The 19,488-nt window shown below is 42.5% G+C and overlaps 1 protein-coding gene across 2 annotated transcripts in view; it reads left to right on the forward strand.

The window, feature by feature from the left end:
• Nucleotides 1-9,482, forward strand: part of LOC129488250 (aldehyde oxidase) — an 84,311-nt gene extending 74,829 nt beyond the window's left edge. For both annotated transcript variants that reach the window (XM_055290143.2, XM_063644886.1), the window contains 5 exons: nucleotides 834-948; nucleotides 4,650-4,715; nucleotides 6,602-6,790; nucleotides 7,561-7,728; nucleotides 8,616-9,482. In XM_055290143.2, coding sequence (XP_055146118.1) covers nucleotides 834-948; nucleotides 4,650-4,715; nucleotides 6,602-6,790; nucleotides 7,561-7,728; nucleotides 8,616-8,666 — 589 coding nt within the window. In that variant the 3' untranslated portion in view covers nucleotides 8,667-9,482. The remainder of the gene's footprint in view (nucleotides 1-833; nucleotides 949-4,649; nucleotides 4,716-6,601; nucleotides 6,791-7,560; nucleotides 7,729-8,615) is intronic.
• The last annotated feature ends 10,006 nt before the right edge of the window (nucleotides 9,483-19,488 follow it).

Here is a 19,488-nt window from a genome sequence, read left to right on the forward strand (position 1 = left end):
ACACCTTCAGGATTGGCAAAAAAAAAACTGGACCATAACCATGTTACGTTAAGATGTGAAACAACAGGAACTCACTGAATCTGGAAAACAATTTATTAAATTATTTTAACGGAGAGTGAAAGCTGTCTGAGAGCAGGGTGATGTACAGCCTTACCTGGTTTGATCACTTTGCCATTGGTGTGGGACATGGGCACTGACTGCCTGTCAGGAACAGGCATTGGAAGCATTTTTAATGGCCACCTCCAGGTTGCAGGGCAGCAGAGGAGAGAGAGTAGAGAGTTCTGCAAGCTGCTGACCCATGCTTCTGTTTTACCACTAATGTTTATTTGATGTTCTTAAGGATTAGTTAGGAACGGAGCAGGCCATGGAGCTTGGTGGTGAGAGACCAGAGTAGAGACAAAGAATGGGAGCCACGGGACCTGACCCTTCACACAGAGAGGCAAATTCTGGAGCCAGAAAGATAGACAAAGCAGGCAAGCATGCACCTTTGAAATAGCGTTTGGTGTAAAATGAAGGTTGAGTTCCCCAAATCTGATGATCCAATATTAGCCAAAAGCAGTAAGATGGACATTCATGAAGTAAGAAGCTAACCTCCAGGAGTAAGGAGGCACCAGTCAGGAGTAGTTAGATGTTTTTATCAGACAAAGCAAGTTTTAAAAGAAAAAACTAAATACTTATTTATTCAACACATTTATCACACATACATTACGTGCTGGCATATCATTGTACAGGTATATTCCTGTGGCTTGCATTAATCCTCACGGGTCTGTTTAGTCATCATGGACTGCAGTTAGGGGACATGATCACTTAACAACACTCACTGTTTCCTCCAGAGGTTATGAGTCAGACATGAACTGGGAGAAAGGCGAAGGCCATCCCTTTGAATACTTCGTTTATGGAGCTGCCTGTTCCGAGGTTGAAATAGACTGCCTGACAGGGGATCATAAGGTCAGTACCGGTTGAAAAGGTCTTCAAGTTGCACTTAGGATGCGCCTAAATTCCACAGATGCCATCTGTCTGAGGAGAGCTGAGTAAGTGGTAGCACTGTGCATTTGGCCTAAGGGTGATTTCCCTGGATTATCAGAAGAAAATAGAATCCCCACAATTGCCTTGGTGGTCTGGTTGCTGCCATGGAAAACAATGGTGGCTTGTCTTTATTTCCCTGGCCCTTTTAAATGGAATCAGGAAAGAAACTACTTGAAGAAAGAAACATGCTCTAAAGGGGGATTTCATGTAGACTGCTGGCACAACCAGCAATTCTGACTTCTTATGAGAAATGCCAAGATATGACATTCTTGAAGGATTTCATAGACATCTGTAATCTGCTAACAAGCACCAAGCCAGCCCAGGGCAGGTAGTGGCCACTTTTTTATGTCTTTTACTCAGCTAGGTCTTGCCTTTTAGAAGTCCGATGTGCTATCCATTGTGCCACAGAGCTGGCTTGGTCTTGCTTTTTAGATAGTTTAAGAGCATCCATATGCTTTCAAGAGATGCTCTGAAGAGATACACACACACACTTGCACACACACACACACACACACACACACTCTCCCTCTTTCTGTCTCTCTTGCTTCAAAGACTCATAGAATTTCTCCTCTTGTACCAGAGCCTTCGGGAGTAAAAGAAGCCCCTTAATGGTCACTGTCAATACTAATGAATGATCATTGATACATTAAATGGGACTGTGATACCCTAACAACTGTCATGTGACCAAGCTACCAGTTTAGTGATAATCTCTTCCAAAATGTACCTAGAAGCAAGCTCTAGTTCTTGATATTTGCAAATATCCTCTATGCCTGCATTCTTGGATTGTGATCAGATTTAAGTTTTCATTTAATAAGTCTCCAGCATGTATTTTTTAAAACTATAGTCAACCTAATCTCTGAAACTATGGTCACCTTTATTGAACCTGCCCTTTGAAGTATCTGACCTGTCTGGTTCTAATTCAGACTGGATCTCTATAGGGTAACCTCAGACTAGGGCAAAACAATGATCACTTTGAGCATGGTTTTTGTGTTAGACTAGCAGCCCTACACTACTAGGGAGCGGGTTCTTGCATATAACTGATTTCTGTTTGTGTGTGTGTTTGTTTGTTTGTTTGTTTTTGAGACAGAATTTCACTCTGTCACCCAGGCTGGAGTGCAGTGGCTTGATCTCGGCTTACTGCAATCTCTGCCTCCTGGGTTTAAGTGATTCTCGTGCCTCAGCCTCCCAAGTAGCTGGGATTACAGGCTGCGCCACCACACCCAGCTAATTTTTGTATTTTTAGTAGAGACATGGTTTCACCATGTTGCCCAGGCTGGTCTCAAACTCCTGGCCTTCAAGTGATCTGCCCACCTTGGCCTCCCAAAGTGCTGGGATTATAGGCGTGAGCTACTGTGTCCTGCCCATATAACTGATTTCTAAATCCCTTATCCCTCAAAGCAAAAGTTGGTGACAACTTAGTCATGTGGATTTTCTTATATTCCTATGTATGCCTTGTCCTTGTTAAGATCCAAGAACAAGGTAATAATTAGCCTAGTATGAAATTTTAAGGCATGTTCCTATAACTTATTTGAATGATCTTAGGAGATGTGCCATATAGTCTCATCAGGTGCCTTCATAAAAGCTAAATCTCAGCTCAGGTTAGTGTCACTGCTAGGCAAAGGGCCAGAATGTGACATTCTACCAGGGGCCTTCCCCAAAGGCCTGTTTCTCAGCCATTCTCCTGTTGATAGAATTGCCCTTATTCCAGCAAAATTTTCCTCACTTTGAACCTACACCTAAATATCAGTTATCTGTTCCTGTACAACAAATTACCCCCAAACTTAGTGCTGAAAACAGTCGATGCCCATTAGCTCACACCACTTCTGAGGGGATGGCCTCCGGGAGTGGCTTATCTGGGTGATTCTGCATGAGGCTTCAGTCAAGCTGTGGCTGGGGCAGCAGTCATCTCAAGGCTCAATGGGGACAGGAGAATCCTGTTCCACCTCCCTCCATCATAGCGTTGTTGACAGGAGGCCTCAGCTTCTCACTGGCTGTTGGCCAGAGGCCTCCATTCTTCGTCATGTGGACACCTCTCTGTAGGCCCTGAGTGTCCTTAGGACATGACAACTGGCTTCCTCCAGAGAGACCAGCCCAAGAGAAAAAGAGAGAGCGTGAGCAAGCGAGAGAGTACCCGAGACAGAAGCCCAGCTTTATAACCTAATCTCAGAGTGACAACTGTCACCTCTGCCATAGCCTATTGGTCATACAGGCTGGCCTGGTAGAGTATAGGAGGAGACTACATATGGATGTGAATACCAGGAGGTGAGGATTATCCAGAGCCATCTTTGAGGCAGCTTACCACAACCTAGATCCACTCTCTCCAGTCCTAACAAAAGACACGACAGACAGCACTAAGCCTACAGCTTTGTGGGTTGTTTTTTTCTGTTTTGAGGTGGAGTCTTGCTCTGTTGCCCAGGCTGGAGTGCAGTGGCATGATCTCAGTTCACTGCAGCCTCTGTCTCCTGGGTTCAAATGATTCTCGTGCCTCAGCCTCCTGAGTAGCTGGGATTACAGGCACATGCCATCACCCCTGGCTAATTTTTGTATTTTTAGTAGAGACAGCATTTCACCATGTTGGCCAGGCTGGTCTCAAACTCCTGGCCTCAAGTGATCTGCCCGCCTCAGCCTCCCAAAGTGCTGGGATTACAGGCATGAGCCAGGCCCACCAGCCTAAGCCCACAGCTTTGAAAGCAGAATCTTCACTAACACTGAAGACTTTAGAGCTCCTCCTTTCACCTTCAACTGAGGCCACTTATCTCCTAGAAGGCCAGTCTTGCTGACTGATGTCAAAGAGGACTTTATATTTTACTGTGTTTTTAAATAAGAAATGGGAGTTCCTGAAGTTTTATTATTGTCAAACATTCCAGATCATTATCTAATTTTCAAATGTTAGATGAAAGTCCCAGATCAAATAAGGAAACTCTTGGATTTCTTTTGTTCAATTAGTAATTATACGTACAATCTGTTAGTCATGGCAGAGACCATTACATCACATTAAAAAAAAATGTACAGACTTGCTGGAAAGCAAAGATGTTACTAACACTCTGGCTGGGCCTGCTGTACTTCTCCTCATTTGTAGGTTATCAGTAGCAAGTTGTAGTGTCAACTTTATTCTCTTCTCTGCTCCAAAAATGAAAAGTCTAGAACAGCAGATGACAATTCAAAGACTATTTTGTTGATGCACCCTGAACTCTGTGGTTCAGTAAACATTCCTCCGCCAGTTGTACCTGTATGTTGGGTTGTATGCCAGCCATTAAGCTTTGCAACTAGGATCATGAAGGCCATAGATGTTTTCTTTTGTTGTGTCATATATTATGTCTGTTGTGGTGAATTAAACTCAATCTGTTGTATCATACAGCTTGAATCAGAATGAAGTAATTTTTTTTTCTCCTATTATTTCTAAGAAAAAAAGTGCTTCAGCTGGCTAAGAGTATTTGTATAATTTTGAAAGTTTTGCATAATAAACTTTGTCATATAATAAAATCTTTGTTGCTTCTTTTGAAATGACATGGCTCAAAGAAAGGCTTTATACCAAAGTCAGCCTAGCAGGAAGTGTTCCTCAGCTTCTTCTCCCTAATTTATCCTCATTAAAATAAACATTTTAACTTTTTTTTTATTACTAGAACATCAGAACAGACATCGTCATGGATGTTGGCTGCAGTATAAATCCAGCCATTGACATAGGCCAGGTATGTGTAACTGATGTGTCTCACTTTCTGTTTGTAAAAGCCAAAAGTGCAGTGGGGTCTGCAGGGGAGCATTCCATCAGGCTTATTCATCATCTTATTTTTCTAACCCTTTAGTCAACTCTATTCAGACCAACTGCAGAGCTCAAATGTTTTACCGTTTAAAATGGGGAAGGAAATAAAGGTGTTTTAGGTAGTTTTTGAAGAAACATACAATCTGTGACTAAGGAGCTTGAATGAGGCAAGACCAAGCCTACAGGTGACTGATGAGCTCCAAACTTCTGGGACATAAGTAGAGTTAGTGCCCAGTGCTGAGCCTTAGCCACACGATGGGCTTCAGCTTCGAGGAGTTTGAAGTCGTGTTGGGATAACAAGCCTCAAGTCATTAGAGCAGTAGCTATTTGTAGGCAGCCTGTAGTGCTGGATTCCACCCACAGACATTTTCAAATTTAAATTTGAAATAGTTGAAAAGATTGGAAAGTCATAAATATCTAGTTTCTCTTGAAAACAGAAAGTTTGCCCACACTGGATCCTTATTTCCATGAGTGAAGTCAGTGGGCTATACTTTTAGAGTCCCACACTCTCCAATGACACAGGACCCACCTGGAATCTTCATATACTGGGTTTACGTGTCTCGAACCTGGAGGCAATTCAGCTCATTACCTCTGATCTAAGGCACCATCTTGTGTCACCTCCCTCCCCACCCCCCCGCCCCCACCATCATGACATTGTGTTATTGGCGAATGGGAAGAATCTGTGGTGTGGAGAAGTCAAAGGAGGCTTAGGGAGGAAGTGGGTGTGAACCAGGTTGTCAAGGAAAGAATGAGAAATGACATTTGGGGTGAAAGAAGAGTGGAGGAAGTCACCCTACAGAAACACATGGAATTTAGCATGCCTGTTCATGGCTGCTGATCAGGCCAGGGCAGATGACTATGGGGAAGGCCTGTGTGGGAGGGGTGGGCCATGAGGAGGGAGTCAGAGAGCAGAAGAGGGCTGGGGACTGCCAGGGCTGGGTGGAGGGCTTTTAGAGACAAGACTTCACTTAGTGGGGATGGACCGAAGTTTTTGGAAGACTGATCTAAAATCAGTCCAGAGATGTGAGGCTAGCCACTTCGTGGGCAAGGAGGTGGGATGAGACAATGGGATTGTAGCTTTCACTAGCACCCTGGGGTCTCTGGACACATCAGTCAGGGGGGTTTGTCTGCCTCATGGGCAAAAAGCAAAAAAAGAGGGTGCTTGGGCTCCAGGCTCTGTGAAGACTCTTCCTGAGCACTCATTTCAATGGCCAAACCAAAATTAGAACCCAAGTCCTTTGTCTTTGAACTCCTTTTTTTCATGATTTTTATTTATTTATTTATTTATTTATTTATTTATTTATTTATTTATTTATTTTTTGAGACTAAGTTTTGCTCTTGTTGCCCGGGCTGGAGTGCAATGGTGCAATCTCGGCTCACCGCAACCTCCGCCTCCCAGGTTCAAGCAATTCTCCTGCCTCAGCCTCCCAAGTGGCTGGAATTATAGGCATGCACCATCACACCCAGCTAATTTTTTTTGTATTTTTAGTAGAGACGGGATTTCTCCATGTTAGTCAGGCTGGTCTCACCCAAACTCCCAACCTCAGGTGATCCACCCGCCTCGGCCTCCCAAAGTGCTGGGATTACAGGTGTTGGCCACCACGCCTGGCTGACTTTGAACTTCTTTTAACTTAATGCTGAACAAGATGTTTAAATGGCTTTTAGGTAAACTTTCAGCAACATGCTCCAAGACACACTGAAAACGCTCTTAAACTGTAATTTTAAAATTCAAGCAAACAGCATGAAGTTGAAATGCTACTTAGTGTTGACTGTGTTTTCTCATACGTGGAAATTCTTTTTTTGTTCTTGCCTCAGATTGAAGGTGCATTTATTCAAGGCATGGGACTTTATACAATAGAGGAACTGAATTATTCTCCCCAGGGCATTCTGCACACTCGTGGTCCAGACCAATATAAAATCCCTGCCATCTGTGACATGCCCACGGAGTTGCACATTGCTTTGTTGCCTCCTTCTCAAAACTCAAATACTCTTTATTCATCTAAGGTAAGTGATGCTCTATGGGTAATATGCATGTTTATATGATACCTGTTGGGTGACAGGAGGGCTACATTCATCTCTTGGCTGTTTGGGATTTTTACCAGGATTGCAGAAGAAAAACTCTTATTAAACATTTTAATTCTAATCTAACATTATGATAAAAATTTTTTGTATTCCAAATCTTAGAACTTAACATCAACTACTATTGCCATCAGGTTCTATCTAATTTTTCACCTTGCAATAATCATCTTCATGCCTATTAATCATCTTCTGTATGTAGGTCATTTCCTTAGGCTAGAATTCTAAGAATGGGAATATTGGATCAAAAGATTAAATTACTTTTTGAAACAAAAAATTTACATAGGCCAGGCACAGTGGCTCATACCTGTAATCCCAGCACTTTGGGAGGCCGAGACGGGCAGATCACCTGAGTCCAAGAGTTCGAGACCAGCCTGGCCAACCTGGTGAAACCCCATCTCTGCTAAAAATACAAAAAAATAGCCAGGTGTGGCGGTGCACGTCTATAATCCCAGCTACTTGGAGGCTGAGGCAGGAGAATGGCTCAAACCTGAGAGGCGGAGGTTGCAGTGAGCTGAGATTGCATCACTACACTCCAGTGTCATGCTTGGGCAACAGAGCCAGACTCTGTCTCAAAAAAAAAAAAATTTACATATGTAGTATGTAATATTTTTATATATGCACATATGCTATAAATATGCACATATATACATAGTGAGAGAGAGAGGTATAATCTAGTTGGCATGCTTCCCTTCAAGGGTCTGGGAGAGTCGGGGGTGTTCCTGGGGTGTTCCGTGTTTTTCGCTATCCATGACGCAGTGAGTGCAGCACGACAGGAGAGAGGCCTGCATGGACCCTTGAGCCTTAATAGTCCACTGACCCCGGAGAAGATTAGGATGGCCTGTGAAGACAAGTTCACAAAAATGGTACGTTCTGCATAGTAGAAAAAAAATAGTGATCATAAAATTCTGAATTTTTGGCCTCTGTTCTTTTGGTAAGTTTTCGTGAACCCACTGCTGTGGCTTTTCTTGCCAGAAAAGGTGACGGGAAACCGGGGGGCATTTGAGCAGATGTGCAGAGGGGTCCTTGAACTTGTACCCCTCGGGTTGCATTTTTTCATCAGCCTGGCCCTGCTTGGCTCCATTCTATACTGTTTGACAAAAGAAGGTTCATTCCCATTAGTTTTATGTTCCTCTCCTGTTTTGCTCCCTTCCTAGGACATCTTGGTCAGGAATAGAAGTTCAGAAACTGTGTTCTGAACCTAGGACACCCAGGCAAGGAATATAGGCCCCTCTGACAGTCTGCCTCCACCCCAACCCCAAACGGGCACCAGGAAAGTGTGCTAGCAGGAACCCCTCCCCTCTGGCAACAGCACCCATGCCGAGCAGATATCTCTACACTCCTTGGATATTTTCAGGGACAGGGTTTTTAATTGTGGAAGAAAGTCATGCTGTTCACAGTTACCACCCTGACTTTGACTGAAGGGAAAGCCCCTCCCATCCTTCACTCACACTGGCTCTTTGTGGTATCCTTCATGGTTTTCCCTAAGCCCCCGCCATGTTGCTTTTTCTACTCTGGAGAAACAGAGACCCACTCCACTTTTCACTGGGTGGTCTTCAAGTGTGAGATGATAACCCCAGGAGCTCCCCAGTCCTCCCCTGGCTTCCTCTGCACTTCACAGGCTGTTGTTCCCTGATCTGTCATGGCCCTGGTTGCCCTCTGCTGGTGTTTAACCTACTTTATGTTCTGCTATTTTTCACCTAAGTCACAAACATTTCCCAGGTTTGAACATCCAAATTTGTTTTTATTCTAGATTCCAAGAGATGAACCTGGATCCTATGTTCCTTGGAATGTACCTATCTGAATCAAATGCAAACTTCTGGAGAAAATGGAGTGCCTCTTCCTAGATGGCAATCTGTCCTATCTCTGTTCTGGAAGATGCTAGATCTGAAAGACAGAGTTTCCACAGTTCAGAAATAATCTCACAGTGTTGGTTTTCTATGGAGCTGATTTAAAGTATTCCATTTAGATTTGATAGATATGCTTAAGCAATCTATAAATCATTTTCAATGTTATAAACACTAATTGGTTTCCTCTAGGGTGATATTCGCCATTACTCTGTCTCTTCGATCTATCCAGCTAAATGGAATAGGTGATGACTTGCATGTGACTCATACTTGGCTTGTATCCACCAACAGAAATTATACCATATAGTGAAAGGCAATTTTCTAAATAATTTCATTACTAATATGAACTGTGAAGTTGTCATTTTTTCATTTGTCCCTTTCTGCTATCACCTTCCTCTTGTCAGAATGAATGTAGACACTGTATCTAAGTGGGACCAAAGAAAAGATAGCAAACTTTCACCAAAGTTTTCATGAAAACCCAAAAGCTTTAAAAGTTACTATCAAGAAATTGAAAGGAAACCCACAGAATAGGATAAAATATTTGTAAATCATCTGTTTGATAAAGGTCTTGTAACCAGATACATGAAGAGCTCTTACAACTCAATAAAAGGCAAGTAATTTACAAATAGGCAAAAGAATTCCTAGATGGTATGGTAGTTCCATTTTTAGTTTCTACCCTAACTACTCTGACTTGATCATTTAACATTCTATGTATCTAACAAAATGTCACATGCATAAATATTATGTATGAATAAAATTTTTTAATGGGCAAAGGATTTGAGTAGACATCTCTCCAAAGAAGATATATAAATGGCTAGTAAGCATATAAAAATATGCTCAAACTCATTAGTCATTAAGGAAATGCAAATCAAAACCACAATGAGCCACCATTTTATATGCACTAGGATGGTTGTAATCAAAATGATGGACAGCAGTTAAGTATTGGCTAGGATAGGGAGAAGTGGGAACACTTATCCATTGCAGGGGGCAGTGTAGAATGGTGTAGATACTGTGGAAAACAGTTTAGCATTTCCTCAAGGAGTTAAACATAGTTAACACAGAAGTTAAACATAGAATTACCATAATCTTAGGTATATACCCAAGAGAATTTAAAACATATATTCACCCAAAAATGTATACATAACTGTTCATGGCATTATTCATAGTATCCCAGAAGTGGAAACAACTCAAATTTCCATCAACTAATAAAATGTGGTATATCCACACAAGAGAGTTTTATTTGGCCATATAAAGAAATAAAGCACTATTACATGTGACAACATGGATGAACCTTGAAAACATTGTCTAAATGAAAGAAACCAGGCACAAAGGGCTGCATATTATATGATTCCATCTATACAAAATGTCCAGAACGGCAAATTCACAGACACAAAGTAGATTAATGGCTGCCAGAGGCTGCTGGGACCACAGACTGCTAGTGGGTATGAGATTCCTTTTTGGGGTGAGAAAAATGTTCTAGAATGAGTGGTGATAATTTTACAACATGTGAATATACTAAAAACCACTGAATTGTAATTTTATAAAGGTGAGTTTTATGGTATGTGAATTATACCTCAATTTTTAAAAAAGTATCTGTGGAGAGAAACAGAAAATGTGGGAAAGATTGAGAAGTTGTGAGAATCAAGAAGCCTATCCTAATCAATGGCTTTCCAAAAACATGGAAGCCTCAAAGGGAGGCTAAATAGCAAGGCATAGTCAAGGAAAAATGCCATTTCCGTTAATAGCAGAGAGAAGTCACATGGATCTCTCCCCTTAAGAGCAGATTTTCTCATTTATACCACAAGTATGTACAGAGCATTTTACTCTGTGCCAGGCACTGTACTAGGCACTTGGGATTTATCAGCAAACAAAATAGGACCTGTGTCCTTGAGAAGATCCTATTCTGGTAAGGGCAGACAGAAAAATTTTTTAAATAATAAGTAAATTACAGGAGTATGGTTGATGCTTGAGTGCTAAGGGAAGAAGTAGAAGTGGAGCAGGTTAAGGCCAGCGGAGAGTGATGGAGCAGGTGGCAGGTTGCGGTTAGAATAGGTAAGAGTAAGCCCTCCTGAGGAAATGAGAATGGAGGCTGTGAGCTAAGCAGCTATCTGGAGGAAGACCATTACTGGGGAGACACGGCATTAGAGCAGAGTCTCTTGCAAGCAAGTGCGCCTGGTCCGTTTGTGGAGCAGCAGTGGGGCCCGTGTGGCTAGCACAGAGCCAGGGATGGGGGCAGTCATGTAGAACCTGGGGGCCGTTATAAGGACTTGAGCTTTTAATCTAAGTGGCTGCAGAGCAGAAAAGTGACGTGGACTTGCTTCTGTTGCAAAGGATTGCCCTGGATGCTGTGCTGATGCAGGTCATTGGAGGGCAAAGGTCGAGGGTAGACACCTACTGTCTGTCCCTTTGCCAACTCCTCCCCCTCCAGCCCACCTCTGTAAATTTGGAATTCTCGAGAGAGCCACAGGCCCTCTTTCCCAAGCTCTCTCCCTGGTGGGTGGCCTCCTTTACTCCCATGGCTGCAGGTGACTCTCTTGCTTAAGCTCTGGCTCTGTAAACCCAACTCTTGCTTTTCATTGCCACTTGGATGTCTCAAAGGCACCTCAAATGTGTCCCAAGCAGATCTCCTTGTCTGTACAGCCGTCCACAGGTTGCTAGGCTGGAAACGGGAAATGATCTGAGGTGCTCTGTTCTCTTTGCGCACACATCTATTCAGGCACGAAATCCTGTCAATCCCACATCAAAGACAGTTCCTGAATCTGCCTCTCCCTCTCTTTATTTCCATAGCCGCTACGTTACTCCAAGCCACCTTCATTTCTCCCCTGACTATTGCGATAATCTCCTCCTGATTTCCCTGCATTCATTTTGCTTCCCTTCCAACCATTCTCACATTGAAGCCAAAGATATACATGAATTTATGGGCATGCACACATGCACATGTACACACAAAATCATCATGTTACACTCTTGCCTAAAACCCTTCAATTGCTTCCTATTCATCTCAGCAGAACAATGTCCCAAATCCCTAAGACGGCACCTGCACCCTAGGTTATCTAGCCCCAGCCTGTCTCTCCAGCGTTGGCTCATGATCCTTTCCCTTTTCCCGTCTGGGTTTCCTGTTGTAGCTCTCACTCTGGAGCCTTTGCCTGTGTCCTCTGTCTGGAGGGTTCTATCACTTTTACCCCTCCTTGGGTCTGACTGCTGCTATCCAGTACTGCTCAGCAGTTACAGGCACAAAAGTAACTTGAGGATCTTGTGAAAACACAAGTCGTAAGATCAGGCAAGCAGAAGTTATACAGTAAGAAGGAAGCAGAACATCCAGAACCGAGCAGGAGCGGGAGGAACAAGCCAGCAGCAGGAACAGGTACCCCAGACACAGTGACCGACGCCAGTGCTTCAGCATCTCTCCCTCCACTCACACCTAGAGCTGCTAGGCAGGGTGGAGGGGTCCTTAAGCTGACGCAGAAGGAAAAAGACAGAGCTGCGTTCACAAGAGGGTTGGCTGCATACCTGGGTACAATCCAGATATGCAGTGTTGGCAGTATAGCCCCTCTTAGAGGTGGCAAGGAGAAATTTTCCCAATGGGGGGGCGCTTTGGGGAGCACACTGATTATCCACATTATGTGGAAAAAAGGAGTGGCACAACCCAAGGTTAGGATATACATGGAACAAATGGTTTGGCCAGCTGGTCAAGGGCCTGGGTGGGGGGGTGATATTACAAGACTGGGCACAAGGTGGCATATGAATGGGCATATGGAAGTGGGCATGATGTGTGAAGATTTTTGTATCACAGGTTAACACCCAGCAGGACTCTCCCACTGCAAAAGATTTGCTAAACAATTAAGTGGACCAAATGACATGGCCATGTGACATTAGCCAACTCTGTCATCCATCACCCCAGTCAGTGCTCACCCAATGGTGTCAGGGATGGAGGCCGTGCACGGACCCAACAGCATGGGCTCCCACTTGCCATGTAGCTGATGCTGATGCTGAACATCCAATCTGCTCCCAACACAGACCAAAGCTGGTCCTCAATTTGACACCATCCCTCCAGGAGACCAACTGGCCATTTGGTGGCAAACTGACTACAATGAACCCTTTCCATCTGGAAGGGGCAATGATTCACTTTAACATTTTCTGGGTAAAGGTTTGCATTTCCTGCCTGCAAGATCTTAGCCATCACCACTATCTAAGGGCTTACACAGTATTAGATTAATCATCATAAGATCCCATGTAACATCACACCGGGCCAATCTACAGCAAAGTAAGGGGATCTGCTTTACAGCAGCCTGGGAGTGAGTGCATGACTGTGGAACCTGCTGGTCACATCAGACGCTATCCTGCTTGGAACAGCTGTTCTGACAGAGCAATGAAACAACCTTGCGCAGGCCCAGCTGGAATGCTAGCTAGAGGATGGGTTCCCTCCTCCAGGATGCAGGATGCTTGAAAATGAGCACTCTGTATGATGTTGTGTCCCCAGTGGACGGTTCAAACTGGCAGAGGATAGTTGGGCATTTATAACAGAGGATGGTTAGTACCTATTGTATATAATAAAATTCTTCAGATAGATAAATAAAAAACCTACTAAGAGAAAATAATCAAAGGAGAGAAGAATAAATACAAATACCCACTAAATGTGTAGCAAGATGGATAACCTCACCAAACAAGATAAATGCCTACTATGAACTGTCATTTCTGCCACATCCTGGAAAACTGGACAGTAGGGGTAATGCTCAGAGCTGGAGAAGGCTGTGTACGTGATTTGTTATATTAAGGAACACATTTTAGAAGGCGATTTAGTTGGATTCAGCAATGTGCGTAGCCCTCAACCCAGGAATTCCAACTCTAGGAATTTGTCCAACAGAAATACTTGCTCAAATGTCCAAAGATGAAGTCCAAGGATTTTCAGTGCAGCATTATTTATAATAGTAAAAAATTAAAAACAATGTAATGTAAATCAACAAATGACTATTTAATAATTTATGGCAATAATACAAATAGTTAACATTTACTGACAGCTTACCTTCCTATGTGCCAGGCACTGTTTTAAGCACTTTACTTCACAACAACCCCAAGAGAGATACTATTATTTTGACTATTTTACAGAAAGCAATTGAGGCATGGAGAGCCTAATTATTAGCAAAGGTAATTGCACTTTTTGCCATTGAAAGTAACGGCAAATACTGCAATTACTTTTGCACCAACCTATAACTTGAAAAAAAGAAAATTTTAAAATAGCATGAATAGTTTGAGTTCACTTTTTAGAAACTTTCAAAAATAATGTATGCATGTATGTATCTATGTATATGTGCATGGGAAAATTCTGTACAGATGCAAAGGAATCTGAAAATAGTTGCTTCTGCAAAGTAAACACTGGGATAGAGGATTTTCACTTTTTGCTTTATATACTTTTATTTTTTTTTAAATAAGCCTTCTATTTGTAATTTAAAAACAAATTATGAATAAAAGTACATTTATCATCAAGAAACTCCCCTGAATGTAGTTCCTTTGCAAATATAGCATGATTTAGCTCCATGTCACTGACTAAAGCAGCTTCTTGTTGCTGCTTTAAGAAGATGGTTTAAGGCTGGGTGCGGTGGCTCACGCCTGTAATCCCAACGGTTTGGGAGGCCGAGGTGGGCAGATCTCTTCAGGCCAGGAGTTTGAGACCAGCCTGGCTAACATGGTGAAACCCCGTCTCTACTAAAAATACAAAAATTAGTCGGGCCTGGTGGCGTGCCTGTAATCCCAGCTACTGAGGAGGCTGAGGCAGGAGAATCGCTTGAACCTGGGAGGCAGAGGTTGCAGTGAACCGAGATCACACCATTGCACTCCAGTGTGGGCAACAGAGTGAGACTACATCTCAAAAAAAAAAAAGAAGAAGAAGAGGAAGAAGGGGAGGAGGAAGGGGAGGAGGAAGGGGGGAGGAAGGGGAGGAAGCGGAAGAAAAAGAAGAAAGAAGAAGAAGTAGAAGAAGAAGGAGGAGGAGGAGGAGGAGGAGGAAGAAAAGAAGAAGAAGAAGAAGAAGAAGAAGAAGAAGAAGAAGAAGAAGAAGAAGAAGAAGAAGAAGAAGAAGAAGAAGAAGAAGAAGAAAAAGAAGAAGAAGAAGAAGAAGAAGAAGAAGAAGAAGAAGAAGAAGAAGAAGAAGAAGAAGAAGAAGAAAAAGGAGGAGGAGGAGGAGGAGGAGGAGGAGGGGGAGAGAAGAAGTGAAGAAGGAGAAGGAGAAGGAGAAGAAAGAAGAAGGAGAAAGAGAAGAAGAAGAAAGAAGAAAGAAGAAGAAGGAGGAGGAGGAAGAAGAAGAAGAAGAAAGAAGAAGAAAGAAGAAGAAGGAGGAGGAGGAGGAAGAAGAAGAAGAAGAAAGAAGAAGAAGAAAGAAGAAGAAGAAGAAGAGGAGGAGGAGGAGGAGAAGAAGAGGAGAAGGAGAAGGAGAAAGAGAAGAAGAAGAAAGAAGAAGGAGAAGGAGAAGAAGAAGAAAGAAGAAAGAAGAAGAAGATAGCTTATTTCAGTGGGTTGTCCCCATGGCAAGGAGAAATATACATTGTGTAAGGGCTGAATTGCAATTAAAATTCCAGGTTGGCTTAAAGGAGGAGGAAAGTGGAGGTAACAGAGCAAGGCGGGGAGACAAAAGGGTTGGGAACATAGACCGACAGGAGTTGGTTGGAGGAACACAGTCAGGAAGCAGATACAAATGGCCCCTGGAGCTGCTTCATCCACTATTCATCCTCTTCCAGGGAGCACATGGCAAGCCTGTCAGGCAGACACAGGAACTGGTGCTTTTGATACAACTTCACAAGATTCAGCCAATAGTGGTGGCATAATGTCACATTCCAAGGCGTCAGATGAACTTGGTTTGTTTGTGTGTGAATGGAAGAAAAGTAAGTTTTCTACATTATTAATAAATTCATATAAAGAAAGAAACCATGATAGAAGAAATCTTTTATTAATGTTTGCCAAGAAGATCCTAGGTTCAGGTGACTCTTGTGTGAGTTGCTGATTTGCTGTGTGACTGTGACAAACCTATATCAATCTGTATCTGTAGTTCTTAGGGTTCTTAGGGGAAGGGGAGGAGAGAAGGAGGGAGGGAAAAAGGAGTCAAGGAGAGAGATGGAGAAAGAGACAGAATCTCTGTAATGCATGTAAAAGTGTCAGGATTACCAGATGCAAAGCGTTTGTGTTGATAACTTCAGACCACATTTTGTAATTGCACCTGTATTTATCCAAGCCATCAGGCACTGACTTCTCTTTGCTAGGATTTTCTGCATCTCTCTCTTCCTCCCCACTTCCTCCCACAGCTCTGCCTCCTTAAACTCTTGTCCCACCACCACCATTGCCACCACACACACACACACACAAATTAATGATCCCAAATCTTCCCATCATTTGCAAATAATTACAAAACTTTTGACTAGCAAGAATGGAAGAGAAGTCATCCAGAAAGCCAGGAATAAACTTCATAGTTCATTGACATTTTAACATGTTCTCCTTTATGCAGGGATTCTTAAATCATTTAAGTGAATGGGCCAAACAATTGTCTGGGCCCACTTTGCTCCGAGTGCTTGAGATTTAGCTAAGGCATCATCTATAACTAGAATTGGTGCTCCTTGTTTTTCACTGTCCTTGACACTGTGCCTGATGTGCAGCCCAATATCCTTGTTTTGAGTACCATTGGCCAAGAGGAAGAGGTAAAGTTGAAACCAAGCATACATGCCCTGCGTGTCACACACTCCACATGCGGCTGTGAAAAGAAGCAGAGGCTCAGAGTGGTTATGTAACGTGCCCAAAAATCCCTCAATTAGCAAGCACTAGAGGGACCCTGGCTTTCATCTGACTTCTCCCAAAGTTTGGTTTTTTTCTACTGCTTCATATTTTCTCCACTAGGGAGATGGCAACTCTTCTAGAATTTCTTTGTTAAAGGGAGGTGCTAGTGGATTGTATGAATGTTTTCCTGTGGATACCAAAAGAATGCTATTTGTCTGCTGCTGCCAAGGTCTTGCTTACTTAACTTTTCAAATTTGATCAAAGAACAAAGAGTATGTTTTGCAAGTGGTGACGAGAATTAAAACCCTTAGTTCAAGTCTCCATTCTTTTACTGAACTGTGAATGCAAGAATTTTAAAAGTGTATAGCTACCCAATATTTCATAAATTTTTATTATTTTCTTCAAGCCAGGGTTGTGTTACAATGCAAATTCTTGTTGGTTATCCTCTGAAACAAAGCCAAATATTTGTCCTGCCAAAAGAAAGTCAAATGTTACAGTACAGCGTCATGTAACTCTATAATTGCTAAAGAGATGTTTAATCAAGCCAGGCAAATAAGATCAACCAACCTATTCTAAATGATTCTTACTATTCAGAAATAATGGGCCACAGGAAAACTGACTCAATCTATATAATCAATTCAGACCCTGAAGTAAATTTACTGTTTTTTTCTAAGAAAATATCATATCTTTTTATTTGTTTAAGAAAGCAAAGCAAATTTAAAAAAAAAAAAACCTCGATACTGCAATTTCTCTTGCATTTATAGAACATTTTCCTTCTGTCATGCATCATTTCAGTTTGTCAGTGTGATGGCTGGTCAAATAATTACCTGCCCTCATACAGCTTACACTCTGGTGAAGTTACTGAACGACTTGCCTTCCAGTTGGTCTCATTTAACTTCTTCCCCACACCTTCCAGGCTCTTTATAAAATCACACTAGAGATTATTTGAAGGGTAATGTGTTAATTATCTGACCAACCATCACAACCAACAAACTGAAATGGGCATAGGAACAAACAGAAACCATTTCAACTTCTGAGATTTTTAATTTTAACAAGATAGTTTGGAAAGAAAAATGGCTTTCTTAATTCCAAGTAGTAGACTCTTTAGGTAGCCATACTACTATACATTCAAAATCATTTATGTCATGGCCCAGCTCTAACACTCACTCAATTAATTATATTCATATCAAAGTAATTACTATTATAATCATCTAAATACATATTTTCTTTTTCTTTTTTAACACTGCTGCTGTCACTGTGCCAATTCTTTTTGGCTTTACTGTGTAAACTCTGAAGCCACTTCTCTGTCACCGCTTGCCTGGTGCCCACCTCCTTTTTCTGTAGAGCTGCCGTCACCACCAGAGAAGGTGTAGGAAACACCTAACCCAGGATTCACCCAGTTCAGGTAAGAGCACATTTGAGGATAACAATGGGTTTAGGTAGCTTCTTTCATTGTCTGAGTGATCGCTTATGGTTTTAGAGGACACAGACGGCAGATAAGGTCTCTGTCTCCTTTACAAGAAGAAATATTACCCATTCTTAATTTCCTTTTTCCTTCTGCAGCTTTATTGATTACTGTTTGAGGCTTATTACACTTCCATAAAAATGTGGAGGAAGTGGTGACGAGGTAGTGACCCCCCGCCCCCCAACAAGCCTGTCACTTCAGACCATCTCATTGCCTCAAGGAGGAATTTCTCCCTAGGAATGCTTTGGGTCCTGCCACAGAGACATAAAAAAGGGATGATTCACATCTATTATGGTTCCTATAATAAAATAAGAAAATGGTGCACACCTGTAATCCTGGCACTTTGGGAGGCCGAGGTGGGAGGATCGCTTGAACCGAGGAGTTCAAGACCAGCCTCGGCAACATAGCAAGGCCCCATCTATAAAAAAATAAACAACTCAGCTGGGCATAGTGGTGTGTGCCTGTAATCCTAGCTACAGGGGAGGCTGAGATGGGAGGATCACAAGCTGCAGTGAGCTATGATCAGGTCACCATACTCCAGCCTCAGTGACAGAGCAAGACTTCATCTCTAAAAATAAATAAAAATTAAAATAATAAAATGAGAAAAACAAGGATGCATATTTTATGTTTGGTCTGTGTAAATAGTCATGCTGATAATTCTAGCCAGAAAGAATAATTTTGTGACCTGAATGTTTAATTTGGCATGTTGCTGTGTAACAGTCTTTGGTCAAGACTATAGATGTTGATACAGGAGCCAGAAAATAAAGAACATAAGAAGAAAAAATGACAATATATGTTGAGTACCCCACACCAAACCAAGTTATAAACCTTTGGATATAAAGATTATGTCTTATTCTAAAAATACCCTCTCCCATCACAAGGAATTGGTGTTCCATAAAGGTTGTTGGCAAATCACTGAGTCAAAGGTCACAGGGGAGGAAGGTCACTAGCCTGTCGGTTCTTTGGCCCCCAGGAATGCCCTCACTACATCGGAGGCAAAGATGTGTCTTTGTCTCAGGGCCAAGGCTTTTTTTGTTTTTTTTTTTTTTCTTTTTTCCTTCTGAGGCAGAATCTTGCTCTGTTGCTCAGGCTGGAGTGCAGTGGTGCGATCTTGGCTCACTGCAACCTCCGTCTCCCGGGTTCAAGCAATTCTCCTGCCTCAGCCTCATGAGTAGCTGGGATTACAGGTGTGTGCAACCATGCCCAGCTTATTTTTGTATTTTTAGTAGAGATGGGGTTTCGCCATGTTAGCCAGGCTGGTCTCAAACTCCTGACCTCAGGTGATCCGACTGCCTCAGCCTCCCAAAATGCTGGGATTACAGGCGTGAGCCACCACACCCGGCCAGGGCCAAGTTTTTATAAGATTTTTAAACTCATATACTGAAGATACATTAGTAAAAATGCCCTAAAGTGAATAAAACACCAGTTACCCTCCCAGGTCAGAACAAAAAGTGTGAAGTGGAAAAGCTGGAGCTCTCTTTGTGGAGAGAAGCCTTGGCAATAAGTCCCTCCAATTTAACTTCCTTTCAGGAGGAGGGGCAAGTGGGAGCAGAATG

The sequence above is a fragment of the Symphalangus syndactylus genome, chromosome 8, assembly GCF_028878055.3.
Source record: "Symphalangus syndactylus isolate Jambi chromosome 8, NHGRI_mSymSyn1-v2.1_pri, whole genome shotgun sequence".
NCBI classification, from domain to species: domain Eukaryota; kingdom Metazoa; phylum Chordata; class Mammalia; order Primates; family Hylobatidae; genus Symphalangus; species Symphalangus syndactylus.